Consider the following 24,510-nt stretch of genomic DNA (forward strand, 5'->3'; position numbering starts at 1 on the left):
GCTGCAGTTCTCAAGTTACATGGTTGTTAAATGAATCTGGCGTCTCCATCGACTTTGCTTGGCAGAAGGTCGCAAAAGGGGATCATGTGACCCGGAAACCAGTGGTGAGTTGCTACCAGTTCGCTCCGGATTGGGCAAACCGGTAGTGACAGCAGCAAGAGGCTCCGCCCACTCACCCTGACGTCTCTGCGCATGTGCAGAAGCGTTATGTGCAAGTGCCCAAGAGCGAAGCAGTAGCGGCTGAAATTGAAACCCACTACTGCCGGGAACACCAACAGTTATAAGTACATGCCAGTTGCTAAGCCTCTGACTTTTGCTCATATGATCATGGGGATGTTGCAAAGGCTGTTAATGTGAAAAATGATCATGTGACTTTTCAATGCTGTTGTAATTTAAACAGTCACTAAACAAAGTATTGTAAGTCAAGAACTACCTATAACTGTAAACTCAAGTTTGTGAAGCTTCTTGCGATCCCAACATTGATAGAAGACTTAGGGGAAACCATATGGTCATCCCTTTGTTTTTAAGAGTTTTTTTTTTAAGTATTACAGGTAGTCCTCGACTTACAATCAACCTTGGAGGTCTTCTAGTCCAGCCCTCTGCTTAAGCAAGAGACCCTATATAGCATTTTGGTGGCTGTCCAGTCTCTTCTTAAAAACCTCCAGCAATGAAGCCCCCACAACTTGCTACAGCACTGAAGAAAAGTGACATCACTCTTTTTCACGCATTGAAAATGGAGCAAAATTCACTTAATAAATATTTCGCCTAGCAACATTAATTTCGGACTCAATTGTGGTCGTAAGTTGAGGATTACCTTTATGGGATCTTTTGACCAGGAGAAGCTGGCCACAAAGATATTGGACTGTATGCCCAGGTGCCATTTTCCAGAGGTTTCAAACCGTGCCTGGCACAGATTTTTGGTCTGCTGGGCAATCCGCCTGTTCCCTTTTTCCCAGAGCGGATGCCTCCCTGGGCCCCTCCCTCTGGCACGGAGGCAGCCCTGCCCCTCACTCCAGCCCCACGTAGGTCAGCTGGGCCATGCCGTCGGGAATGCCGCGGAAGTATTGGAGGCTGGTCCGGTGCACCCTCCACTTGTACTTCCCGCAGGCCTTGGCGTACTGGAGGAATTGGGGGGCGCCGGGAAAGATGACGTTGTCCGCCAGGATGGTGGCCCCCGGCTGGAGGAGGCCGTGATCTTCCAGCAGCTGCAGATCCCGGAGGTAGCATCGCTTCCAGTGGCTCATGACCACCAGGTGGACCTCCATCAGCAGAAAGGTCTCCTTGAGTAAGGGGATGACCTCCTCTGAGGGGCCCACGATGAGTTCCACCTGCACAGGGAGGGAGAAGAGGGGTGAGGTCATCACAACGGTTCCTGGGAGAGAAATCCCGAGGGTCTGCAGCTCCCTCGAAACCACATTCTGGGAAACCAAATGGGGAGGGGGGGGTTGAGAGCCTGGTCATGGGAGGCATCTCCAGGGTGCCAGGATGAAGGGGGTGGACCAGGAGACCAGGTTCCCTCCACCGGGAAGCAGTTGGGCGGCTTTGGAGAAGTCTACTCTCCAGGCTGGCTGTGGAAGAAGGATATGGGGTCCTTGGTGCTCTCTGAGCTTGGTTCTTTTCTTGCAGACCTTTCATGACCCAACTAGGTAACATTATCAAGACTAGAAGGGAGTAGGGTTTGCATGTGGCTGTCTGGGGAATTCTGGGAGTTGAAATCCACCAGTCTTCAAGTCTCCAAGGTTGGAGACCCCTGGGCTCGGTTGTCGATTCTCAGATATTGTTTGTGTGACATTTCTCTTTTCCTAATGCTTATTTGGCCTGGCACGTGAGAACACCTTCCCTTCGTTGGTTCGGGCAACGAAGGTCTCCAACCTTGGTGACTTTAAGACTTGATTCTTGCTCCCACCCACCAGCAAACACGACCTGCCCAGGGAGACCTACAGACGAACCCAGCCCTGCTCACCGTGTCATCGTCAAAGCCAGCCAGCCGGATCACCTTCTCTGCCACGGATGCCCGGCACACATCCATCTCCACCGTGTACAGCCGGGCGCCCAACGGTAGAGACTGCGCAATGAGGACGGAGGCGTAGCCACAGTAGGTGCCCAGCTCCAACACGGTGAGGGGAGCCTGGTCATAGATGAGACGTTCCAGGATCTTTGCTAGGAACATCAGAAAGACCAAAGGGGGAGGGGGAATGAATGCCGGACGGAGGAGGCTCAGAATATACAGAATAACAGAGTTGGAAGTTTCAGAGTTCCAATCGCGATTGGCTGGGTTCCCGTGTTAAGCCATAAATCATGGTTTACAAGATGGGGTCAATGCCATATGCTAAAGATAAAAGCAATCCATGTTTTGACATAACAGATTGTTTTCAACCAAGCCTCAACTGCTTTGTCTTTTGGACTTTGTCTGAAGATCTGGGAATGAAAGATAGCAGCTGTGAACAATAGTAGTAGGTTTGTAGTAAGAAAACAGTGATCGCCACTCCACACAGGTGCCTGCCAGGGATGTGTTTTGCCAACAGGCTGCCTTTGGGATGTTGTGTGAAAGCAGTCGAGGTCTCAGGGCCAAGTCCAGAGACGGGCAATAAAAATGGTGCAAAGTTTGAGGGACTAGAAATATCAGAAAATATTGGAAGAACTGAATATGCCCAGCCTGGAAGACAGAAGAGAAAATGGGGAATACAACGGAAACCTTTCAATATATTAAGGGTGTGAGGAGGGTTCTAGAAGGCAGCAGTTTTAATATTTATAGTAAGGAACACGGAGGCATCGCCTCAAACTGATAGGAGGAAAGTTCAAAAGTCACGTTAGAAAATCTTACAGTATATATACAGATAGTACAGGTAGTCCTTGATTTACAGCCCTTGAAGTTACAACGGCACTGAAAAAAGTGACATGTCCATTTTCACACTTATGACCGTCACAGCAACACTGTGGTCATGTGATCAAGGTTTAGATGGCAACTGGCTTGCACTTATGACAGTTGCAGATTCACTTAACGACCGGATTGCTATCTTAACAACTGCAGTGATTCATAATTGCAGCGAGAAAGGTTGTAAAATGGGGCAAAACTCACTTAACAACTGTCTCACTTAGCAACAGAAATTTTGGGCTCCATTGTGGTTGCAAGTCAAGGATCATTTATAGTTCACAGAAAGAGTAGTGGAAACTTGGAACCAACTTAGAATATAGAATAACAGAGTTGGAAGGGACCTCGGAGGTCTTCTAGTCGAACCTCCTGCTCAGGCAGGAAACCCTATTCAGACAAACGGTTGTCCGACCTCTTCTTCAAAACTTCCAGTGTTCATGAGAATTCACAACTTCTGGTGGCAAGCTGTTCCACTGGTTAATTGTTCTACGTCAGGAATAGTTAGTCCATCAGAAGTAGTGGGTCATCCATCAGGGATTGAGTTTAAACGTGCTTGGGATATAAACACAGGTCCATCATCTGACAAAAATTACAAACTAAAATAAGATAAATAATTCAAAGAAATTCAAAAGGCAGATGTGATGGATGTGTCTTTTCTGCTGTCAGTTTTCTATCTGAAGAAGAAAATGGAGCTTCCTTGTGCTAACTTCCTACACTTGCAATACTCTTTCTACCTAAACTGCCAGATCTTTCTTTCTTTCTTTCTCTCTCTTTCTCTTTCTTTCTTTCTCTCTCTCTCTCTCCTTCCTTCCTTCCATTTATTCATCTCTCTCTCTCCTCTCTCTCTCATCCAATGTATTGGCCACTTATCTTATTACAAGGCAACTCTGGGCAGGTGCGTGGGAGGGTCTCCGGAGTGCCCACCTTTCTGGGGTCCCAGGTTGCTGAGATACTCGCAGTGGTAGCTCCACTGGTCGAAGGTCTCCAGGATGTGCAGGGGGTCTCCGGGGATGGCGTGGGTCAGGACGTAACGGAAGGCCCTCTCCTCCCGGGAGACGCCAGTCAGGTAGTCCCGCAGCTTCCGAAGCAGCACCGCTCGGTAGAAGAGCAGGAAGTAATGGCGATAGCGGATGAGCAGGGTGACCACAAAGGGCACAAAGGCCAGGGCGATGGCCGGAGAGACCATAAGGGCACTCAGGAGGGCTGGCGGGGGGGTGGGGGGGAAGACCAGTCGGACAAGGACAGATGGACAGGGAGAGATTGTGGAGCCCCTCCGTTCACTTCCCACTTTAATTGAAAGCTCTGTTACTTGTCAGGAAGTCTTCCTAGGAAAAAATGATTCTGTTGAAAACTTTTCAACATGGACAATTCTAATTAATTAATTAATTAAATTAAATATTTAATTACTAGGTCTAGTCTAGTGAAGAGAAGAACCATGGTAACTGTCCTCCAATATCTGAGGGGCTTCCATATAGAAGTGGGGGTCCACCTATTCTCCAAAGCCCCTGAAGGCAGGACAAGAAGCAACAGATGGAAGATCATCAAGGAGAGAAGCAACCTGGAACTAAGGAGGGATTTCCTGACAGTGAGGACAATCAACCAGTGGAATGGCTTCCCTCCAGAAGAGACTGGACAGCCATATACAGAACAACAGAAGGGACCTTGGAGGTCTTCTAGTCCAACCCCCTACTCAGGCTGGAAACCCTATACCCATTTTGGACAAATGGCTGTCCCCTCTCTTCTTTAAAGCTTCCAATGAAGGCAAGCCATTCCACTGAGTAATTGTTCCCACCCTCAGGAAATTCCTCCTTAGTTCCAGGTTGCTTCTCTCCTTGAGTACTTTCTATTCATAGCTTCTTGTCCTGCCTTCAGCTATTCTGCTTTGGAGAATAGCTGGACACCACACACACACACCCCGCCCGCCTCCTTTGTATTGATATTAACATAACAAAACATAATAACAGAGTTGGAAGGGACCTTGGAGGTCTTCTAGTCCAACCCCCTGCCCAGGCAGGAAACCCTACACCATTTCAAATGGCTATCCAACATTTTCTTAAAGATTTCCAGTGTTCCAGCATTGACAGACTGCTATCAGGTCACCCTTAGTCCTTCTTGTCCTGACCTCACTCTCAGTTCGAGAGAGGCGACCCTTTGTCCTCGGTGGTCCAGGGCCTTCTCTACCCAATTTGCTCTCCGGACCTTGGAGGGAAGTCAGACAATTGCTGGACATTAATTGGTTTCAGGCCAGTTGCTTCTTATTTCAAGGATGTGGGGTTACCAAGTCAGCTGTTCATGGTGAAAAACCCTGACCTGTGGAAATTGCCATGGGGAGGCCCACTCAACTGCCTTACCTGTCCGGAGCTGCAGCCAGCCAAGTCCTTTGTGTGCTTGGAGGACACCTTCTGCCTCTCAAAAGACAATAGATGCCATGAATGATTGATGGCAACCCTGAAGCTACTTCCTGGGTTACCTGTTCACCTGAGACAGGTGGCAAATAGGAAAGGAACAACATAGAGACTGCGCTGGACCTCAACCTCTGTAGGTCGAGCCTGGAAGGGGAAGCATTGGTGAGGGATGAACTGGAGTCTGCAATTCAAGATTGGCATCCTGTCCAGGTAGAGGGAGGACAGAATGGCCACGCCCATTCCAATGTCAGGTATGTCTTTCGTGCCACTTGTCTCCTCCCATCTTGGAGGTTCTGAGCATTTTTAAGATGGAGACCCTTCAAAGGTGCTACTCTGGAATAAGGGGAGGACTGTGACCGGAGGGCCCTGGGGAGAGTTAGCTGTGGCTGCTCCTCCTCCCTATTTCTTACTATAAATATCTAATTCAGAACAGAATACAGAATTTCAGCATTGGAAGGGACATCGGAGGTCTTCTAGTCCAACCACCACCTCAAGCAGGAAACCCTATTGAGAAAAATGGTTGTCCAGTTTCTTCTTAAAAACCTCCAGCGATGGAGATCCCACAGCTTCTGGTGGCAAGCTGTTCCACTGGTTGTCTTCCTGATTTTTAGGTTGCTTCTCTCCTTGATGAGTTTCCACCTGTTGCTTCTTGTCCTGCCCTCAGGTGCTTTGGAGAATAAGTTGACTCCCTCCTTTTTTATGGGAATCTCTCAAATATTGGAAGACCGCCATCATGTCACCCCTGGTCCTTCTTTCCATTAAACTAGACATACCCAATTCCTGCAACCGTTCATCATCTCTTTTAGCCTCCAGTCCTTGTTGCTCTTCTCTGCACTCTTTCCAGAGTCTCAGCATTTTTTTTACATCCTGGTGACCAGAATTGGATTCCCTTCATGGTTTGCTTCCCCACCAATTAGAAATTAAGCCAGCAGGCTGGGTACATGGGCTTCCTTTAATAACAGCAAACTATTTAGCTGAGGCATAACAAAAAAAAGGTCACAGAACAGAAATAGAGGTTGACTTTCAGGAGCAGCTTCTGATGGCATGTTGGATACCACAAAGATAGTGGTATTGTCAGAATTATGGGCACAGACCTTCTGGTACATCAAATGATTCTACCTTCACCAACCAGGATTCATGAGAAGACAGGTGGACCCTGCTTGCATTAGGAGGCTCTCCATGCAGTGTATCCATCACATGGACGTTTGAGCTGCCAAATATCTCAGACCTGTTCCTGCTGGGTCCCTCAGGCTCACCTTGAAAGCCTCAAGAACTGATAAAATAGGTTGGCAGACAGACGAATGCCGGAAGCAAATCTCGCTCAGGCCATTTCCATGTTCTGGGGCACCAATGGCTGGAAACCCACCAAACGCTGAACCCCACCCCCACCTTAGCCAAGACCACTTGGGTCCAGCCTAAGGCACAAAACTGGCCAATGTGGGGTATTTGGCATTTGAAGCGGTCACCTACAACCATTTTGCTTAGCAGGGCAGTTGAGAGAGCTGGTAGCCGCTTGGGTCCGAGTTGGTGCCAATGACTCAGTGGTTCAGGAATTCTTTTGCCTAGTCACCAAAGCCACCCATTTTCTGGGTTTTACCCAGGTGGGTTGTAAATTCACCAGGCTGGCAATTGCCCAATTGATGAACCACCAGAAACCTGCCACGTTATTTTTGTGCCAATGTGGCCAGACGGCCATCCACTAACCTGCCACTATTTAGTGGGCCTGAAACGGCCTTCCGTGGGCTGTTTGGTGGGGCATTGAGAAGCGAGAGGTGCCACAGGTTCCTTCCAGCTGGGCACAGCTTCTCTTTTTACCTGGGCGCAAAATTGATAATCCAAAATTGTTCCCTGATCAATGCGATTCAGGCTGCAAATTTTAATATTGCTGCATCTCTGGCTTTAAAAAACAGAATTGCTCCCTGTCAGTTTCCTGCAGTTGTGATTGTCTAGCAAAAAGTGTCCCTCCCTCTATCTTGCTTCTCGTCTTGTCATTTTAAAGATAGTCCTCGACTTACGACCACAACTGAGCCCAAGATTTCTGTTGTTAAGCAAGACATTTGTTAAGTGAGTTTTGCCCCATTTTACGACCTTTCTTGTGAAGTTGTGAACTGGAGTGGATAAGTTGGTAACCCGGTCGTTAAGTGAATCTGGCTTCCTCACTGACCTTGCTCGTCAGAAGGTCGCAAAAGGGGGTCGAGTGATCTTGGGACACTGCAACCGTCATAAGTATGAACCGGTTGCCAAGCGCCTGAATCTTGATCACCTGACCGTGGGGATGCTGCAATGGTCGTGAAAGTGTGAAAAATGGCCACAAGTCACTTTTTCAGTTCTATTGCGATTTTGAGCGGTCACTAAATGAACTGTTGTAAATCGAGGACTATCTGTATTATGCCCCCCCCCTCCCCATCTTCCCTTCTCTGTAGCACCATAGGAGAACCGTTTGACCTTTTCTATTCCTCATAGTTTGCTAGCTACTCTCTTAGTGGCAATTCATCTGTGATCTGGAGAAACCGGTTGCCTGCAAAGTTTGGGGCAGGCCCAACTTCCACCCCGAGGGTCCACAGCTGGCAGAGGATGATGGGCAACTAGGAGCCCCCCCCCTCTAACACTGCAGCTTCCGCACCGCCCTGGAGAACCTCTTCAGCTCCTTCTCCCCGTGTTTCCACCTCCTGACCCAAGAGAGGACGAGGCGGTTGCTAAGACGGTGCCCCATGGCCAGGACCACGGTGCCCGGCCCCCCAGCCAGTTCTTCGCAGGAGCAGGCCTCGCCGTCCGCCAGCCACAGAACCGGCTTCTTCCGCTCCTCTTCGGACCAGTTGGCCTGCTTGTAAAGTGACCGGCCACGGAGCTCTGGGATGACTTTCAGGTCACCCCCAACGCCGGACAAGGATTTGATGGTCATCTTCAGAGCTGTAAGAGGGAGAAGGAAGAGGCCAAGTGAAAGTCAAGATTTAATAGAGAATAACAGACGGACCTTGGAGGTCTTCCAGTCCAACCCCTTTGCTCAAGCAGGAGACCTTGTCCTAGTCTAGACAAATGGCTGTCCAGTCTCTTCTTGAAAACCTCCGGGATGGAGCCCCCACAACTTCTGGAGGCCAGCTGTTCTATCATCTATCTATCTATCTATCTATCTATCTATCTATCTATCTATCTATCATAACTATCTTATCTTTCTGTCTCATAGAATCATAGAGCTGGAAGAGACCTTGAGGATCTTCTAATCCATCCCCATACATTTATGGACAAAAGCACCCACAACTTCTGGTGGCAAGCTGTTCCACTGATTAAATATTCTTTATTGTCAGCAAGTTTCTCCTTAATGCCAGGTTGTTTCACTCCTTGGTGAGTTTCCACCTGTTGCTTCTTGACCTGCCTTCTGGTGCTTTGGAGAACAGGTTGACTCCCTCTTCTTTGGGGCAACCGCTCAGATATTGGAAGACTGCTATCATGTCACCCCTGGTCCTTCTCTTCGTTAGACTAGACCTAACATCTTTATAACAGAATACCAGAAGGGACCTTGGAGGTCTTCTAGTCCAACCCACTGCTCAAGCAAGAGACGCTCCACCATTTCCGGCAAATGGCTGTCCGACCTTCTCCAGACTCACCGAAATCCTGGTTGCAGACTTTCTCCAAGAAATCCTTCTCACTCGGTCCAGAATCAAGGCAGGCTGCGCATACGGCATCTGGAAGGGGACACAAAGGTGGGGGAAAGGTGAAAATCAGTTGTGGTCGTAAGTCGAAGACTACCTGTAAATGAAGGTTATTGTTTAAATGTATTTTTTATTGGTTTTAATGACTGTCTGTCACCTAGAGTTGCTTCCAGGCCAGATGGGAAACATATTAGATAGATACAGTAGATAGATAGATAGATGATAGATAGATAGATAGATAGATAGATAGATAGATAGATAGATAGATAGATAGATAGATAGAGTGAATGAATGAATGAATGAATGAATGAATGAATGGATGGATGGAGTTACAGAAGATATATGCAGTGGCTCTGTTCTCCCCTCCCCACTCCTTGGATGAGGGAGAGATCGGGGAGGTCTCCGTGGGTCAGAGGGAGGGAGGGAGACCCCCTACCACTGCAGATCTACTCCAAGGATTGTGGGAAATTTCTTTGCAAATCAGCTCTCAGCTGTGTGACTCAGCTGCTCTGGGAGCGCAATGGAGCTTTGATGGCTTTCTTCATTGTGTGCTGTGCGTGCAGGACCACCAGCCACCCTTTGGCTGACTCACGGGATGTTGCAAGGGAACGCCCCCCCCCCCACCGCCCCAGTCAGTTCTGCTCCTAGGAGGATGAGGAAGAAGGCTCAGGAATGGTTGGGATGAAAAGGGAGGAGGCGGTGCTGAGCGTCCCCTCCCTCCTGAGCAGTGGGGGGGGGGGGAAGAATCATACTTTGGTGTCCTTGGTGCTCTTTGAGCTGGTTGGTTGTTGTTGTTGTTTGCAAATGATTCTTCTGATGTTAGTAGATAACATCAGTGCACTGATGATGTTCCCTACTTGGGTCATGAAACGTCTGCAAGGAAACCACCAAGCTCATAGATATAGAGCATGAAGGACCCCCACGCACAGTCCTCCTCTTCCTTTTTTTTAATTTACATTTATATCCCGCCCTTCTCCGAAGACTCAGGGCGGCTTACAGTGTGTAAGGCAATAGTCTCATTCTATTTGTATATTTACAAAGTCAACTTATTGCCCCCCCAACAATCTGGGTCCTCATTTTACCTACCTTATAAAGGATGGAAGGCTGAGTCAACCTTGGGCCTGGTGGGATTCGAGCCTGCAGTAATTGCAGGCTGCTGTGTTTTAATAACAGGCTATCTTACAGCCTGACCCACCACGGCCCTCCTTGCAAACCCCCCTTCCTTCTAGCACTGATGATGTTCCCTAGCTGGGTCATGAAACGTCTGCAAGGAAACCACCCAGCTCAGAGAGCATCAAGGACTTCACAGTTCAACCCTGAGCTGCAACTATTTTCTTCTGTCTGTAAGAATCACCCCGGCCACACACCCACACACCCCTCGGTTCTACCCTCTGAAAAACTCTGCAGTTGCCAGGAAGTGACCATTTTCTCCTCCTGGAAGGGTGACCATTGGGGAGATGAGGAGGAGACCCAGAGGAAAAGACCCCTCGCAAATGGCTGGTGAGGGATGGGTGGGAGCTGCATGGCCCTTTCTTCAGTGACAACTAAGAGCCACCTCTTTCAATTAGAGGGAAGAGGGTTTGAGAGCAGTGTGTGTGTGTGTCTCTGTGCATTTTGCAAGGGGGTGGGCTCTGATATAAGTAAGACCTTTCTCAACTGATTGGCATTCTCTTTTGTGATGGTCTGTGTAAATATTTGGCAATGTTGCCTTTTAGTTTGGCTCTCACCTCCTCCCTTCATCCTTTTGTACAGAGGCTCAACAGCTCTTCAGCAAACAATTCCTTCCTTCCCTCCCCCAGGCCAAAACCTCCTTGTTCCGGCTGTTAAGACCACTCAGAGCTGTTAAGATCATCAGAAGAATGGATAGACAGACAGATAATCCTTTGAGCTCAGGGCTGAATTGGGGGAGGTCCTCCGAGATGTTTTCTGAGTTTGGTGGTTTTCTTGCAGACTTTTACAGAATCACAAGAGTCAGAAGGGACCTTGGAGGTCTTCTAGTCCAGCTGGAGCAGGAGACCATTCCGGACAAAAGCCTATCCCATCTCCCTTTAACAAGGCCTTCCATGATGATGTTCCCTACTTGGGTCATGAAATGCCAGCGAGAAAACAGTAGTAAGTAAGTAGTAGGAAGCTGAGAGAGCATCAAGGACACCCCATCGCCAGAAGAATCCTGGTGGGGGCTCCAGACTGACTTTCTGGATCCTTCAGTGGCTGAGAAGGAGGATGGGGTCCATAACTCTCCACCAGGGAGGGACAGCAATGCCCCCTTCCCATTTCCCCTTCCCCTTTTGCTGTTTAAGGAAGCTGGGGGACGGGGTGTGGCTGTCCGTGCAGGGAGGTTCTGATGGAGACCCAGCAACTTTAGGCCTTTTGAATACCATCTCTCTCTCCCTTTCCCTCTCTTTAGATAGATAGATAGATAGATAGATAGATAGATAGATAGATAGATAGATAGATAGATGATAGATAGATATAGATAGATATAGAGAGAGGGAGAGAAGAGAAAACAGAGTTGGAAGGGACCTTGGAGGTCTTCTAGTCCAACCCCCTGCTAAGGCAGGAAACCCTATAGCAACAGTTCATTTAGTGACTATTCAGTCAATGGCACTGCAAAATGTGACTTAAGACCATTTTTCTTACAACCATTGCAACATCCCCGTGGTCACATGACACTTATTATTATTATTATTATTATTTGCATTTATATCCCGCCCTTCTCCGAAGACTCAGGGCGGCTTACACTATGTCAACTGACTCATCTTTATGACGGTCACAGTGTCCCCTTTTGCAACCTTCTGACCAGCAAAGTCAATGGGGGAACCAGATCCACTTAACAGCCTGGCTACCAATTTAACATCTGCAGTGATTCACTGAACAACTGTGGCAAGAAAGGCCATAACATGAGACAAAACTCCCTTAAGAAATGTCTCACTTAGCAACATAAAATGTTGGTCTCAATTCCAGTTGAAAGCAGAGGACTAGCTGTACTTGAAGGAGCCCCCTTGGGTAAGGGGCGCAGTGCACGGGGCGTTTATGTGCCGAAGTGGGTCCCCTCCGCTTGCTCCAAGCAGGGCCTGGGCCTGGGAGGGGGGCCAGCCCATCCCCGTCTCCCCTCCACCCGCGCTCACCTTCTCGCAGGGGCTGTTCTTGGTCTTCGGGACCCACCGGGGGGATGCAGAGCTCGTTGCCCCCAGGAAAGCGGCTGCAGTTGAGCATTTCGGGCCAAGGAAATCCGAAGGCGGCCATGACGGGCAGGCAGCTGTCCCGGACGGCCTCGCAGAGGGAGCGGCAGGGGAAGATGGGCTCTTCCATCTGGCTGATGCAGACGGGGGCGAAGAGGGAGCAGAGGAACTTCTTGGTCTCCCGGTGGCACTGCTTGGTCAAGAGGGGCACCCAGGAGGCCGCCTGCTGCAGGGCCTCCTTCATGGTGTCGTGGCCCAGCAGGTTGGGCAGCCGCATCTCGTTGTAGCCCACGCCGTGGCAGAGGCTCATGCTGCTGGGCACAGGCTTACAGGCGCTGCGCCGCGAGTTCAGCTGCACCAGGTGATGCGGGAAGGAGGACGAGGAGGAGAGGCCGCAGCAGCCCCAGAGGGCCAGCAGAAGCAGGAGGGGAGCTCGGGCAGCCATCAGGAACCTGGAGGAAAGAGAGAGAGGTGGTAGTTGGGGGACCCAGTGCCCCACCTCTTCTCCAAAGCCCCCCCCCAAGGACAAGAAGGAAGGGAGGGAAACTCATCCAGGAGAGAAGCAAACTAAGGAGAAATTTCCTAACAGTGAAACAGCTTGCCACCAGAAGTTGTGGTTGCTCCATCACTGAAGGTTTTTAAGAAGGGATTGGACAACCATTTATCTGAAATAGTACAGGGTCTCCTCTTGAGCAATGGGCTGGACTAGAAGACCTCCAAGGCCCCTTCCGACTTTCTTTTATTCTTCCGTGGAAGAGGAAAGAGGCTTGGAAGGGACCAGCCCCCTGCCCCCCACCCCCATGAATTCTGAGGCTGACTCTTCCCTCCTTGGCCAGCTAGTGGATCCTTTCACCCCCTCCCCACTTCAAGAGCAGAGGGTTCACCCTACAAACTCCGCTGCTCTCCTCCCAAACTCAGCCTGAACAAGTTCACACTAGGCTGCATGTCCCTGGTAGAAGGAGCCACGCAAAGGAAGAAGAGACTGGACAGCCATTCAAGAGAATAACAGAGTTGGAAGGGACCTTTGAGGTCTTCTAGTGGTGTCCAATCTCTTCTTAAAAACTTGTCTGGAATGGTAGAGGGTCTTCTGCGTGGGCGGGGGTTGGACTAGATGAGCTCCAAGGTCCCTTCCAACTCTGCTATTCTGTAATCTGTGTTGCCCTGAGCCCTCCTTTGCCCCGGTTGGGGGTCCTCCATCCTGCGGCTCCTCTGCGGGATGGCCGAAGTCGGGGTATCCCAGCTTTCTTCCAGGAGATTTGTGGGGCCGGGCAAGCAGGGGCGACGTGGCTCCAACGGGGTCTTTGGCTGCATGGAGCCCGCAGCTCAGCTCCACTTAAGCGCGTGGAGCGGAGGGACCTGCAGGGGAAGCCGCTCGGAGCTTTGCCCCTTTCCCCCGGCTTGGTCTCCCACTGCCCGGGAAAAGCAAGTCCTGGCCAGCCTCCCCACGGCTCCCACCCGCCACCCGCGAGCGCACCTGCCTGGCTGAGAAGCTCCTTCACGTGGAAGCCGCGCGGGCTGCGATCTGTCTGCGAGAGGCGGCCGGGAGGGGAGTCTGCAGGGCGGCGCTCCTGGCCGGGAGAAACCCCAGCCCCCGCCCGCCCCCTGCCAGCCTCGCCTCCTCTTGGACGGCGGCCAGAAGACGCAGAGCCGCGGGGGAGCGCCGCTATCGCGCCCAGGCATCAGCCGTCCCTCCCCGGCGGAGAGAAGCCAGGAGGACGGCCTTCCGCGTGGGATGGGTGGGGGGTAGGATCGCCTTTGCATCCCCTCCCACGCCTGGAGACTTCTGCCCGGGTGGGTGGATGTGGGGCTTGGCCCCGAGAGAGCCAGACTCCGCCAAGCGCATCCAGAATCTGGGGCTCCCTGAAGGCGGGTTAGGTTGGGGCGCAGGGGGGATCTGGAGTTGGGGGCATCCCCGGTGGCAAAAGCCCGGCATCCCGGGGAGGGGATCTTCGAGGGAGGGGGTCTGCGGGAGGAGCGCAGGCGTTTCAAAGGTTCTGCCTGCGGAAACTCTGCTTTAGTGTAAGAGCCACATCTGGAGAGACGCGCATTAGGTGAAAGCCGTAAACTCTCCTTCGCCAGGGTGGGGGAAGGGGTTAGGTCCCCACCAAAGCTGCCTCTCCCCCAACCAACCAACCAAACCGGCCCCCTCGAGGCTCGGTGCCAGGAGCAGAGCCCGGCAGGAGAGCTCGCGCAGAAGATCCCGGGTGGGTCGGGGGCGCGATCCTGCTCTCTCGGGGATGCTGCCTGGGTTCGCGCGACTCCCCGCTGCAGATGAGAAAGGGATCTCCGTGGCTTGGCACGGCTAAAACGATCACCCACCGGGAAGAGGTCCAGAGTCTGGGAGCCCCCGCGAGACCCCCGCCTTGGTGGGCGCATAAGCCTCGCGAGCGCTGCTGCAAGACAAGCTCCCTGGGCCGGACTTCAAAGAGTTGAAAGGCGGGCCGGGCCGGCGGGGAAAAGACGCAGTGGGAAGCGGTGGGGGATGGGTGAAAGTACACAATAGTGTTACCCAACACTCAGTCCCCTCCCCCTGGATCCTTCTCGCCCCCTCCCTCTCGACCTCCTCCAAGAGCGACCCCCCCCCGCGCTCCGGATCAGCTCCGCTGCTGCTCTTGACCATCTGCGCTCCGGAAAACCGGTTTAGTGACCTGGCGGGGGGTCCCCGCACTTCGGGGCTGTCTGTGCCCTCCTCCCCGCCCGGGGGGGGCTATCTGGAAGGGGATTCCTTTTTTGGCAAAAGTCCAAGGATCAAAGGGAGGCGCCCCTTTGTAGTCCTTTTAGAGAGCCCCGTTTTATGCCCCCGCCAATTTCTGCATCTTGAAGGGATTGGCGCCTAATTTCAGCTTTTTCCAAAGCCAGGAATTCCTTTACGGATTTTTCTACACGGAAGATTTTTATTCATTTGTTGTGTGGCAAATTTACATCACATTTTGATTAAAAAAAAACCCATGAGAGATAACAATAGAAAATCTGAAATCTGAAATATTATAAACATATCTAGAACACATATATAATTGTTTAGCTCAGTTTGTCACAGCCAAAAAAATTAGCAAAATCTCCATTGTTGGTTCTACTTTGGCACTCTGCCAAATTATGTTGGATAATTTGTATTTTGTCCCTGCAGTCACAATTTGGTGATGGTGTTTTGCTCATTTATAGAGGGCCTCTGCACATCTACTGCACATTTGGTTCATTGTTGTCCATATTGCACAGGGCCGGTCAAATCCAGGTGGTTTTTCCAAGATGCGAGGCAAACTTTGACATTGTGGGGGCTAATTTTCTGTCCAATGTTGTTTCCACATATTGTGTATGTACCAAAATTATCATCTACAAGTAATTTCAATTTCAAATCTTGTCAGTGCACAACATATGTACAATGAGATTGGTTGAGCTCCCTCAGTGCAACCCCCCCAATACACTACAACTCAGAGTGAAGACAGAAAATCCCTAACCATCCCTAATCACATTAACTAAGCACCCAGTCCTATTGCACCAGTGTGAACATGTTATAGGTTGCGCCAGCCCTGCAAGTTCATCATACTACATAGTTATGATGTCATTTCTCATTCAGGAGTCTGACAGCCCATGGATAAAAACTGTTTTTCAGCCTGTTTGTGCGCCTGGCTGTGCTTCTATATCTCCTTCTCGATGGTAGGAGGGTAAAGAAGTGGTGACCAGGGTCAGAATTGTCCCTGAGAATTTTCCTCACTCTTCTAAAGTACTTTAGCAATAGAAATACAGTGGTACCTTGGCACTCAACAGCTTTGGAACTCAATGCATTGTGATGAAAATTTTCTCAGGAGAGTCATTGATTGTTTGGTACTCAACTCACAAATTAGAACTGGTGTGACATGATAGCAGTCTTCCAATATCTCAGGGGTTGCCACAAAGAAGAGGGGCTCCACCTATTCTCCAAAGCTCCAGAAGGCAGAACAAGAAGCAATGGATAGAAACTAATTTAGGAGAGAAACAGCCTAGAAATGGAGAAATTTCCTAACAGTGAGGACAATTAATCAGTGGAACAGCTTGCCTCCAGAAATTATGGGTGCTCCATCACTGGAGGTTTTAACGAAGAGATTGGACAACCATTTGTCTGAAATCGTATACGGCTTCCTGCCTGAGCAGGGGGTTGGACTAGAAGACCTCCAAGGTCCCTTCTGACTCTGTTATTCTGAGATGTTCAGTGTCCTGAGCTATGGATGATTGGCACCCAAGGTCTGCTTAGAAAACCTGGCCAGCGTCCCAGGAGCAAATGATCCCAACGGAAAGGCAGGCATAGCGGGCCAGATCCAATTTCCCTGCATGGCTGAGAGAGAAGGAAATTGAATCAAGGCCAGGCGGCCAGTGGCGGCCGGACGGACTGATCAGATCCATGTCCCTGATGGCGCCTCACCCACCATCCTGCCAGGCTGCAGCTGTGATGGTTGAGTGAATTTCCCCGGGAAGCCGGGCTCCCTTTGAGGCTGCCGGTCCTTTCCAAATGGTGGAGGCCATCTCCCCAAGGTTGGGACCACCGAGGCTGGGCCAAATGTGCTTGCAGTCTTACTTTACTCTATACTTTACCTAAAGCATGGCAGAAGGGTTGGGGTGTCATTCACAGCTTTTAGATTAGCAGTTCAAAGGCTGTGCAGCTCCAGAAATATTTGATTAGTCTCATATGCATGCTTTTTAAAAAAACTTCCCTCCAAATTCTCAGGTTTTTAAAAAACTTTTATCCAAGTAAGTAGTTCTAAACATATACTGAATTTCCTTTTAGCTCCACTTCTCCTCGCTCCCAAAACATTTGGATTGGTTTTACTAAAGTGGGTACAACTCTGGATTTTCAGATTTAAGACGGTATGCTTGTCCATGAATCTGATATAAGCAGAAAAAGGCATTTCATGTTTGAATTCACCAACGTAGTCACAACAAATGAGTGCTCCAACACAGGAGGTTTTTAAGAAGAGATTGGACAACCTATTATTTGAAGTGATGCAGGGTTTCCTGCCTGTGCAGTGGGTTGGACTAGAAGACCTCCAAGGTCCCTTCCAACTCCGTTATTCTGTTAAATTTTAGGGGGAAAAACTTTCTCTTGCAGCAACATTGAAGTCAATTTGGGGCTGGGGGAAAAGGCAACTGAAGAGGCAGTAGGATTAGCTGTCAGCTCTGGCTCCTTCCCCTTGGCACATTTCTCTTGCCTGTACAGGTAGTCCTCATCTTACAACCATTTGTTTAGTGACTGTTCAAAATTACGGCACTAAAAAAAAGTGACTTACAGTATGACTGCTTTTCACACTTAGAAGTAATCCTGCCCCCCCGCCCCAGAGAATGAAATATTTTGGGGAATATTAAAAGAGGCAGAATATTGTATTTCCCCAAAGGAGAAATGAAGAAACTTGTTCTTAAAGGCAGAAAGCCCCAACAGCCTCCAGCAGATGCCCAAGGTCTTTAGGGATGGAGATTTTGTGCCCATTAAGAAAGACTGGGCCAATCTATTCACAAACAAAACACCTTCAGCTCCAGATGATGGGATTAAAATTTACACCCACCCACCCAAATTCTAAGAACAGGATATGTCCTTTAGGACAATAGGAATTAACCCACCAGCCTTAGAATAGCAACATACACAAGGCTTACTAGGCTCACATCCCCCTAGGAGTATTTCAGACATTGCACAATCCTCTGCAGCATCTCAGAATCCTATAAAAATCCATGGACTCATCAAATCAACATATCAGCTGCCCCAGAACTGCATGCTGCTTTTGGTTCTGATCATCGATAAACAAGTCCTCCTTTCCAATCAGCCTCCATTTTATTTCCAGCATCTTTCCCCTGGATTGGAACCGGACCGGATTTTTCTTCATATGTGACCATTTCAGCATCCCCATGGTCACGTGATCAAAATTCAGACACTTGGCAACTGGCATGTACTTATGACGGTTGCAGTGTCTCGGGGTCACGTGATCCCCTTTGGTGACATTCTGACAAGCAAATCAACCCAGAAGCCAGATTCACTTAATAACCCTGCCTCTAATTTAATTGCTGCGATGAGTCACTTAACAAGTGTGGTAAGAAAGGTCCTAAAATAGGGCCAAGCTGACTTAACAACTCTCTTGCTTAACAAATGAACATTTTGGCCTCAGGCCTGGTCATAAGTCAAGGACTACCTCCATTGGTTGGGTTGCACTGTCCCAGGTCACGTGATCACAATCTGTAACCACCTGACAATAAAGTCAAGGGAGGAAGCCAGATTTGCTTAATGACCATGACTGACTTAACAACTGCAATGATTCACTTAACAACCATGGCAAGAAAAGGTCGCAACATGGGGCCAAACTTACTTAACAACTTTTCTTACTTGGGAATTGTAGACTCAGTTGGGGTCATAAGTTGAGGACTCTCTGTATAGGCAAGAGGAGGCGGCTGTGGGTGGGGGAGAGAGAGGCGGAACAGGCGGTGCTCAGCTTTAAAGGAAGCCACTTAGAGGGGATCCAGAGATTCTCATTGTGGTGACTTGGTTAGTGTCAACCTTTGAAAGCAAGATCTCAGCCTTGGTCTCCGTTGCATGCTGGGAAGGGGCATTAGAGCACTAGGAGAGCCCACAGGGGGAATCCAGGTTCTCTGGAATTCTGCAAACTAAGTTATGATTTTCTCCCTTGGGAGCTTGTTCAGGCTCTGTTGTTTGATGATGGCCAAAACATTTACAAAACATTTACAATTGTATTTACAATACAAAACATTTGCCAGACCTATTCTTGAATACAGCTCATCCGTCTGGAACCCATACCACATCTCTGACATTAATACTATAGAACGCGTCCAAAAATATTTTACTAGAAGAGTTCTTCACTCCTCCGAAATCAGCAAAATACCTTATACCACCAGGCTTGAAATCCTGGGTTTAGAAATCTTAGAACTCCTCTGACTCCGACATGATCTGTGTTTAACACACAGAATCATCTATTGTAATATCCTTCCTGTAAAAGATTACTTCAACTTCAATCGCAACAATACAAGAGCAAACAATAGATTCAAACTTAATGCCAACCGCTTCAAACTTGACTGCAGAAAATATGACTTCTGTAACAGAGTTGTCAACGCTTGGAACTCACTACCAGACTCTATGGTCTCTACTCAAAACCCCAAAATCTTCAACCAAAAACTGTCTACTATTGACCTCACCCCATTCCTAAGAGGACTATAAGGGGCGTGCATAAGAGCACAAAAGTTCCTACCATTCCTGTCCTATTGTTCTCTTCATTATAATATTATATGCATACTTTTACTTATACTTTTACTTATATATACTTTTTCTCTCATGATGGGTTATTTTTAGATTGATGATTGTATATACTGTTGTGACAAAATAAAATAAAATAAATAAAATAAAATCCACCTTGTTCTTCCCTTTCAGGGATTATTACATCAGGTTTTTTTTGCAACTTGGCCATTTTCAGTTGTGTGGACTTCAGCTCCCAGCTTGCTATTGAATGGGAGGATGTGTGGCTGCTGTTCGCTGCCAGGGAGCTATCCTGGCTTAACCTGATTAAAATAATCCCAATGTTTCTACAATTCCAACACTTTCAAATATGTGGACTTCAACTCCCAGAATTCCCCAGCCGGCATGCCAGCTGGGGAATTCTGGGAGCTGAAGTCCACATATCTTTAATTTGACCAGTATGGCCGGCCAGGGAGTTCTGGGAGCTGAAACCCTCACATCTGAAAATGACGTCCAATACAGCTAGTCTTCGACTTCCAACATTTCATTTAGTGACCGTTCAAAGTTACAATGGAACTGAAAAAAGTGACTTATGGCCTTTTTTTCATACTTATGACCATTAGAGCACGCCAATGGTCACATGATCAAAATTTGGATGCTTGGCAAGTGATTCATATTTATGACGGTCGTAGCATTCTGAGGTCACCTTTTCTAAGCTTTGGAAAAGTGAAGTCCATGGGGAAGCCAGATTACAACTGTGTTACTAGCTTAACAACGAGCAGTGATTCACTTAACCACTGTGGCAAGAAAGGTCATAAAACAGGGCGAACTTCACTGAAGAAATGTCTCACTTAGCGGCGGATAGAGAAATCTATCTATTGTTGGAAGAAATATCCATCTGGGTTCAGTTCCAAGTGGGGACAAAGACACTGGAAATATGGAGGCTGCTTGGAAAGATGCTTTAATGGTGGTCAGGATCACATGGCTTGAGTTCCTGAACAGAAAAGGGCTGAGATCCTGTGCGCTCCCTGGCTTTATGCTTTTTCTGAGCTTTGAACTTTCTGGGGCACAGGAAGAGTATCCTGATTGGTTGTCAAACTCCCAGGTGGTATAGGGGTCTTAGCTAAGGTTGTAGGTTGTCTCTCAAGCTTGCCTGAGCCTTGCCATGTGGTGAGTTTCTGTTGCTAGATGAGTCCTATTGTGTTGCAAATGATGGTCCATTGACAAAGGTGGGGGGATTGAGTGAGGTTGGCTGAAGCCTTAATTGCCCATTGACAAAGATGGGGAGAATGAGTTTCTACCTCTGACCCATTGACAAAGGTGGGGGAAATGAGTGAGCTTGGCTGAGGCTTTAATGGCCCATTGACACAGGTGGGGGGAGGTCAGGAAGCTGCTTTGTCTTTAAAACATGTTTCTCCATTTCTCATCCAGAGAAATATATTCTGCCTTTTTAAATATTTTCTAAAATATTTCATTCTTCTAGGAGGGGGGTGGTGCTAAATTCCTACACTACTAAGCCAGACATTTCTTCAGTGAAGTTTGCCGTTTTATGACCTTTCTTGCCACAGTGGTTATGCGAGTCACATACACACACATATATAAACGTATGTATGTATAGATGAATAGATATATTAGATATAGATATCTAGAAAGAGAGAGAAAATAGAAGACGTTTAGAGATATGTTATATCAAATTAATATAGTTGTTGCATACTTTTGCTTATATATATGTTTATATGATGTGTTGTTGTTTTATGTTGATGTGTATACTGTTGTGACAAAATACACAAGAACAGTTTTTTCCCGAAGGCCATCACTCTGCTAAACAAATAATTCCCTCAACACTGTCAGACTATTTACTGAATCTGCACTACTATTAATCGTTTCATAGTTCCCATCACCAATCTCTTTCCACTTATGACTGTATGACTATAACTTGTTGCTGGCAATCCTTATAGAATAGAATAGAATAGAATAGAATTTTATTGGCCAAGTGTGATTGGACACACAAGGAATTTGTCTTGGTGCATATGCTCTCAGTGGAGGGGTGGCGGTTGTAATGAGAGAGGGTCTAGAGCCGAGAGAGACCACTGTTCCTCAGATAGCCGGCTGTGAATCCCTTCTTGTGAAGTGGGGCCATAAGAATCAGATGGGTTTGTTGATCGCGTACCTGGCTCCTTGCTACGTGACTACAGCCCTGCCTGAGCTACTGGAGGTGCTTGCCGGGGTGGCTGTTGAGATCCCCAGACTTTTGGTCATGGGCGATTTCAATCTGCCATCGGCTGGCTTGTCATCAACAGTGGTTCAGGAGTTCCAGGCTTCCATGACGGCCTTGGACCTGATTCAAGTAACTGATGGCCCTACTCACACGGGGGGATCTGCGCTGGATCTGATTTATATCTCTGGACAGTGGTTTAATGATCTGGTAGTAAGAGATTTAGTGACAATACCGTGTCATGGTCAGATCATTTTCTCCTCCGCCTAGACTTTCAGACCGCTACTCACCACTGCAGGGAGACGGAGCTAATGCGTTGGTTCCGTCCCAGGCGCCTGATGGACCCTGAGAGGTTCCAGACGGAGCTTGGGCGTTCCTGAGGATCTTACCCATGGCACGACTGAAGAACTAGTCGCGCCTGGGAACAGGCCGCGCTGGGGCTTTGGACCGTGTCGTGCCTTTGCGGCCACTGACCCGGCGCAGATCTCGATTAGCTCCTTGGTTCACTGAGGAGCTGAGAGAGATGAAACGCCGGAGAAGACGCCTAGAGAGCACCTGGAGGTCCAGCCGCCCGGTTGATCGACACTAGTTAGGTCTTTTCAAAGACCTACCTAGTGGCACTGAGGGTGGCGAGGCGCCCTACGCCTCCCCCATTGCGCCGGCAGATAACCGCCCGGCCGCCCTGTTTCGGGTGACCCGTTCCCTTCTTCACCAGGGGGGACGGGATGACCCCTTACAGGGACGTGCCGAGGAGTTTAGTGGTTATCTATACGATAAAATCGCTCAGCTTCGGGATAGCTTGGACCAAGATTGCGATGATCCAGATGAGATGACTGAGGCTCGCCTTGTTGATGTGGTTTGGGATGAGTTTGATTCTGTGGCTCCCGAGGACATGGACAGGTTGCTGGGGAGGCTGCATGCCACTACATGTTTACTGGACCCGTGCCCCTCCTGGCTGGTGCTGGCCACTCAGGAGGTGACACGAGGCTGGCTCCGGGGTATTATAAATGCTTCTTTGATGGAGGGGGTCTTTCCCGCTGCCTTGAAAGAGGCGGTGGTGAGACCCTCCTCAAGAAGCCTTCCTGGACCCAGCTATTTTGGGTAATTATCGTCAGTTCCAACCTTCGCTTTGTTGCGAAGGTTGTAGAGAGTGGTGGCACGGCAGTTCCTCAGTACCTGGAGGAAGCTGTCTATCTAGACCTGCTCCAGTCCGGCTTCCGCCCGGTTATAGCACGGAGACAGCTTTGGTCGCTTGGTGGATGACCTCTGGAGGGCCAGGGATAGGGGTTGTTCCTCTGCCCTGGTCCTGTTGGATCTCTCATCGGCTTTTGATACCATCGACCATGGTATCCTGCTGCGCCGGTTGGAGGGGTTGGGAGTGGAGGCACCGTTTATCGGTGGTTCTCCTCCTACCTCTCCGACCGGTCGCAGTCGGTGTTGACAGGGGGCAGAGATCGGCGAGGCGCCTCACTTGTGGGGTGCCGCAGGGGTCGATTCTCTCGCCTCCTGTTCAACATCTACATGAAACCGTTAGGCGAGGTCATCAGTGGCTTTGGGGTGAGTTATCATCTGTACGCTGATGATACTCAGCTGTACTTTTCCACCCCAGGCCACCCCAGCGAAGCTGTCGAGTGCTGTCCCGTTGTTTGGAGGCCGACGGGTCTGGATGGGGAGAAACAGACTCAGACTCAATCCATCCAAGACGGAGTGGCTGTGGATGCCGGCATCCCGGTACAGTCAGCTGCAACCGCGCTGACTGTTGGGGCGAGTCACTGGCCCCAACGGAAAGAGTGCGCAACTTGGGCGTTCTCCTGGATGAACGGCTGTCGTTTGAAGATCACTTGACGGCCGCTCCAGGAGAGCTTTTACCAGGTTCGCCTGGTCCGCCAGTTGCGCCTTTCTTGACCGGGATGCCTTATGCACGGTCACTCATGCTCTCGTCACTTCTCGACTGGATTATTGCAATGCTCTCTACATGGGGCTACCTTTGAAGTGTACCGGAGACTGCAGTTAGTCCAGAATGCAGCTGCGCTGGTGATTGAGGGAGCACCGCTGCTCCCGGTAACACCTCTCCTGCGCAGTCTGCACTGGCTACCTGTGGTCTTCCGGTGCGCTTCAAGGTTTTGGTTACCACCTTCAAAGCGCCCATGGCTTAGGGCCCGGTACTTACGGGACCGCCTGCTGTTCCACATGCCTCCCACCGACCCGTACGCTCTCACAGAGAGGGTCTTCTCAGGGTGCCGTCCGCCAAGCAATGCCGGCTGGCGGCCCCAGGAAGGGCCTTCTGTTGGAGCTCCTACTCTGGAACGACCTTCCCCCCGGTTTGCGCCAAATATCTGACCTTCGGACCTTTCGTCGGGAATTAAAAACTTATTTATTCATCCAAGCGGGACTGGACTGATTTTTTAGATTTTTTAAATTTCTAAATTTTAAATTTTAAATTTTTAAATTTTCTGTAATTTTATATGGGGTATTTTATGTTGGTCAATTTGACGGTTTTAATTCGGCCACTATTGAATAGGTATTTTAAATTGATTTTTAACTTTGTATACTTACTGCTTTTTATCTTGGCTGTACACCGCCCTGAGTCCTTCGGGAGAAGGGCGGTATAAAAGTTTAATTAATAAATAAATTAATAAAAATAAATAAAAGAAAAGATACGTTCATCAAGGTACAACATTTACAACACAATTGATGATTATGATTTATATTGATATATTGATCATCAATTGTGTTGTAAATGTTGTACCTTGATGAAGGTATCTTTTCTTTTATGTACACTGAGAGCATATGCACCAAGACAAATTCCTTGGTTGTCCAATCACACTTGGCCAATAAATAAATTCTATTCTATTCTATTCTATTCTATTCTATTCTATAAAATAAAGATGACCATAGACAGAGCATTTCAAACAAGCGCATGCGCAGTATCGGCTGCCAGGCGGGGCGGAGCCAGGGGGGATCCGACCGCGGCGAGGCCCGTGCGAG

General features: G+C 49.0%; 2 protein-coding genes across 3 annotated transcripts; both read right to left on the bottom strand.

Annotated features, from left to right (window-relative positions):
* Window positions 1–892: 892 nt before the first annotated feature.
* Window positions 893–4,160, bottom strand: TOMT (transmembrane O-methyltransferase). The gene is made up of 3 exons (XM_058185292.1): window positions 3,797–4,160; window positions 1,964–2,160; window positions 893–1,328 (listed from the first exon to the last, which is right to left on the bottom strand). The coding sequence occupies exons 1-3, from the start codon at window positions 4,056–4,058 to the stop codon at window positions 1,008–1,010; spliced, it is 780 nt and encodes a 259-aa protein (XP_058041275.1). The 5' UTR covers window positions 4,059–4,160; the 3' UTR covers window positions 893–1,007.
* Window positions 4,161–6,216: 2,056 nt separating this feature from the next.
* LOC131199472 (secreted frizzled-related protein 2-like) lies at window positions 6,217–14,592 on the bottom strand. Of its 2 annotated transcripts, none has more exons than XM_058185269.1 (4): window positions 14,429–14,592; window positions 12,056–12,561; window positions 8,883–8,960; window positions 6,217–8,187 (listed from the first exon to the last, which is right to left on the bottom strand). In XM_058185269.1, exons 2-4 carry the CDS (start codon window positions 12,552–12,554, stop codon window positions 7,880–7,882), a joined length of 885 nt encoding a protein of 294 aa, XP_058041252.1. In that variant the 5' UTR covers window positions 12,555–12,561; window positions 14,429–14,592; the 3' UTR covers window positions 6,217–7,879. The 2 variants fall into 2 exon arrangements, with proteins under 2 accessions (XP_058041252.1, XP_058041251.1); XM_058185268.1 differs by lacking the exon at window positions 14,429–14,592 and adding an exon at window positions 13,584–14,394.
* Window positions 14,593–24,510: the final 9,918 nt, after the last annotated feature.

This window comes from Ahaetulla prasina, chromosome 5, assembly GCF_028640845.1.
Source record: "Ahaetulla prasina isolate Xishuangbanna chromosome 5, ASM2864084v1, whole genome shotgun sequence".
NCBI classification, from domain to species: Eukaryota; Metazoa; Chordata; class Lepidosauria; order Squamata; family Colubridae; genus Ahaetulla; species Ahaetulla prasina.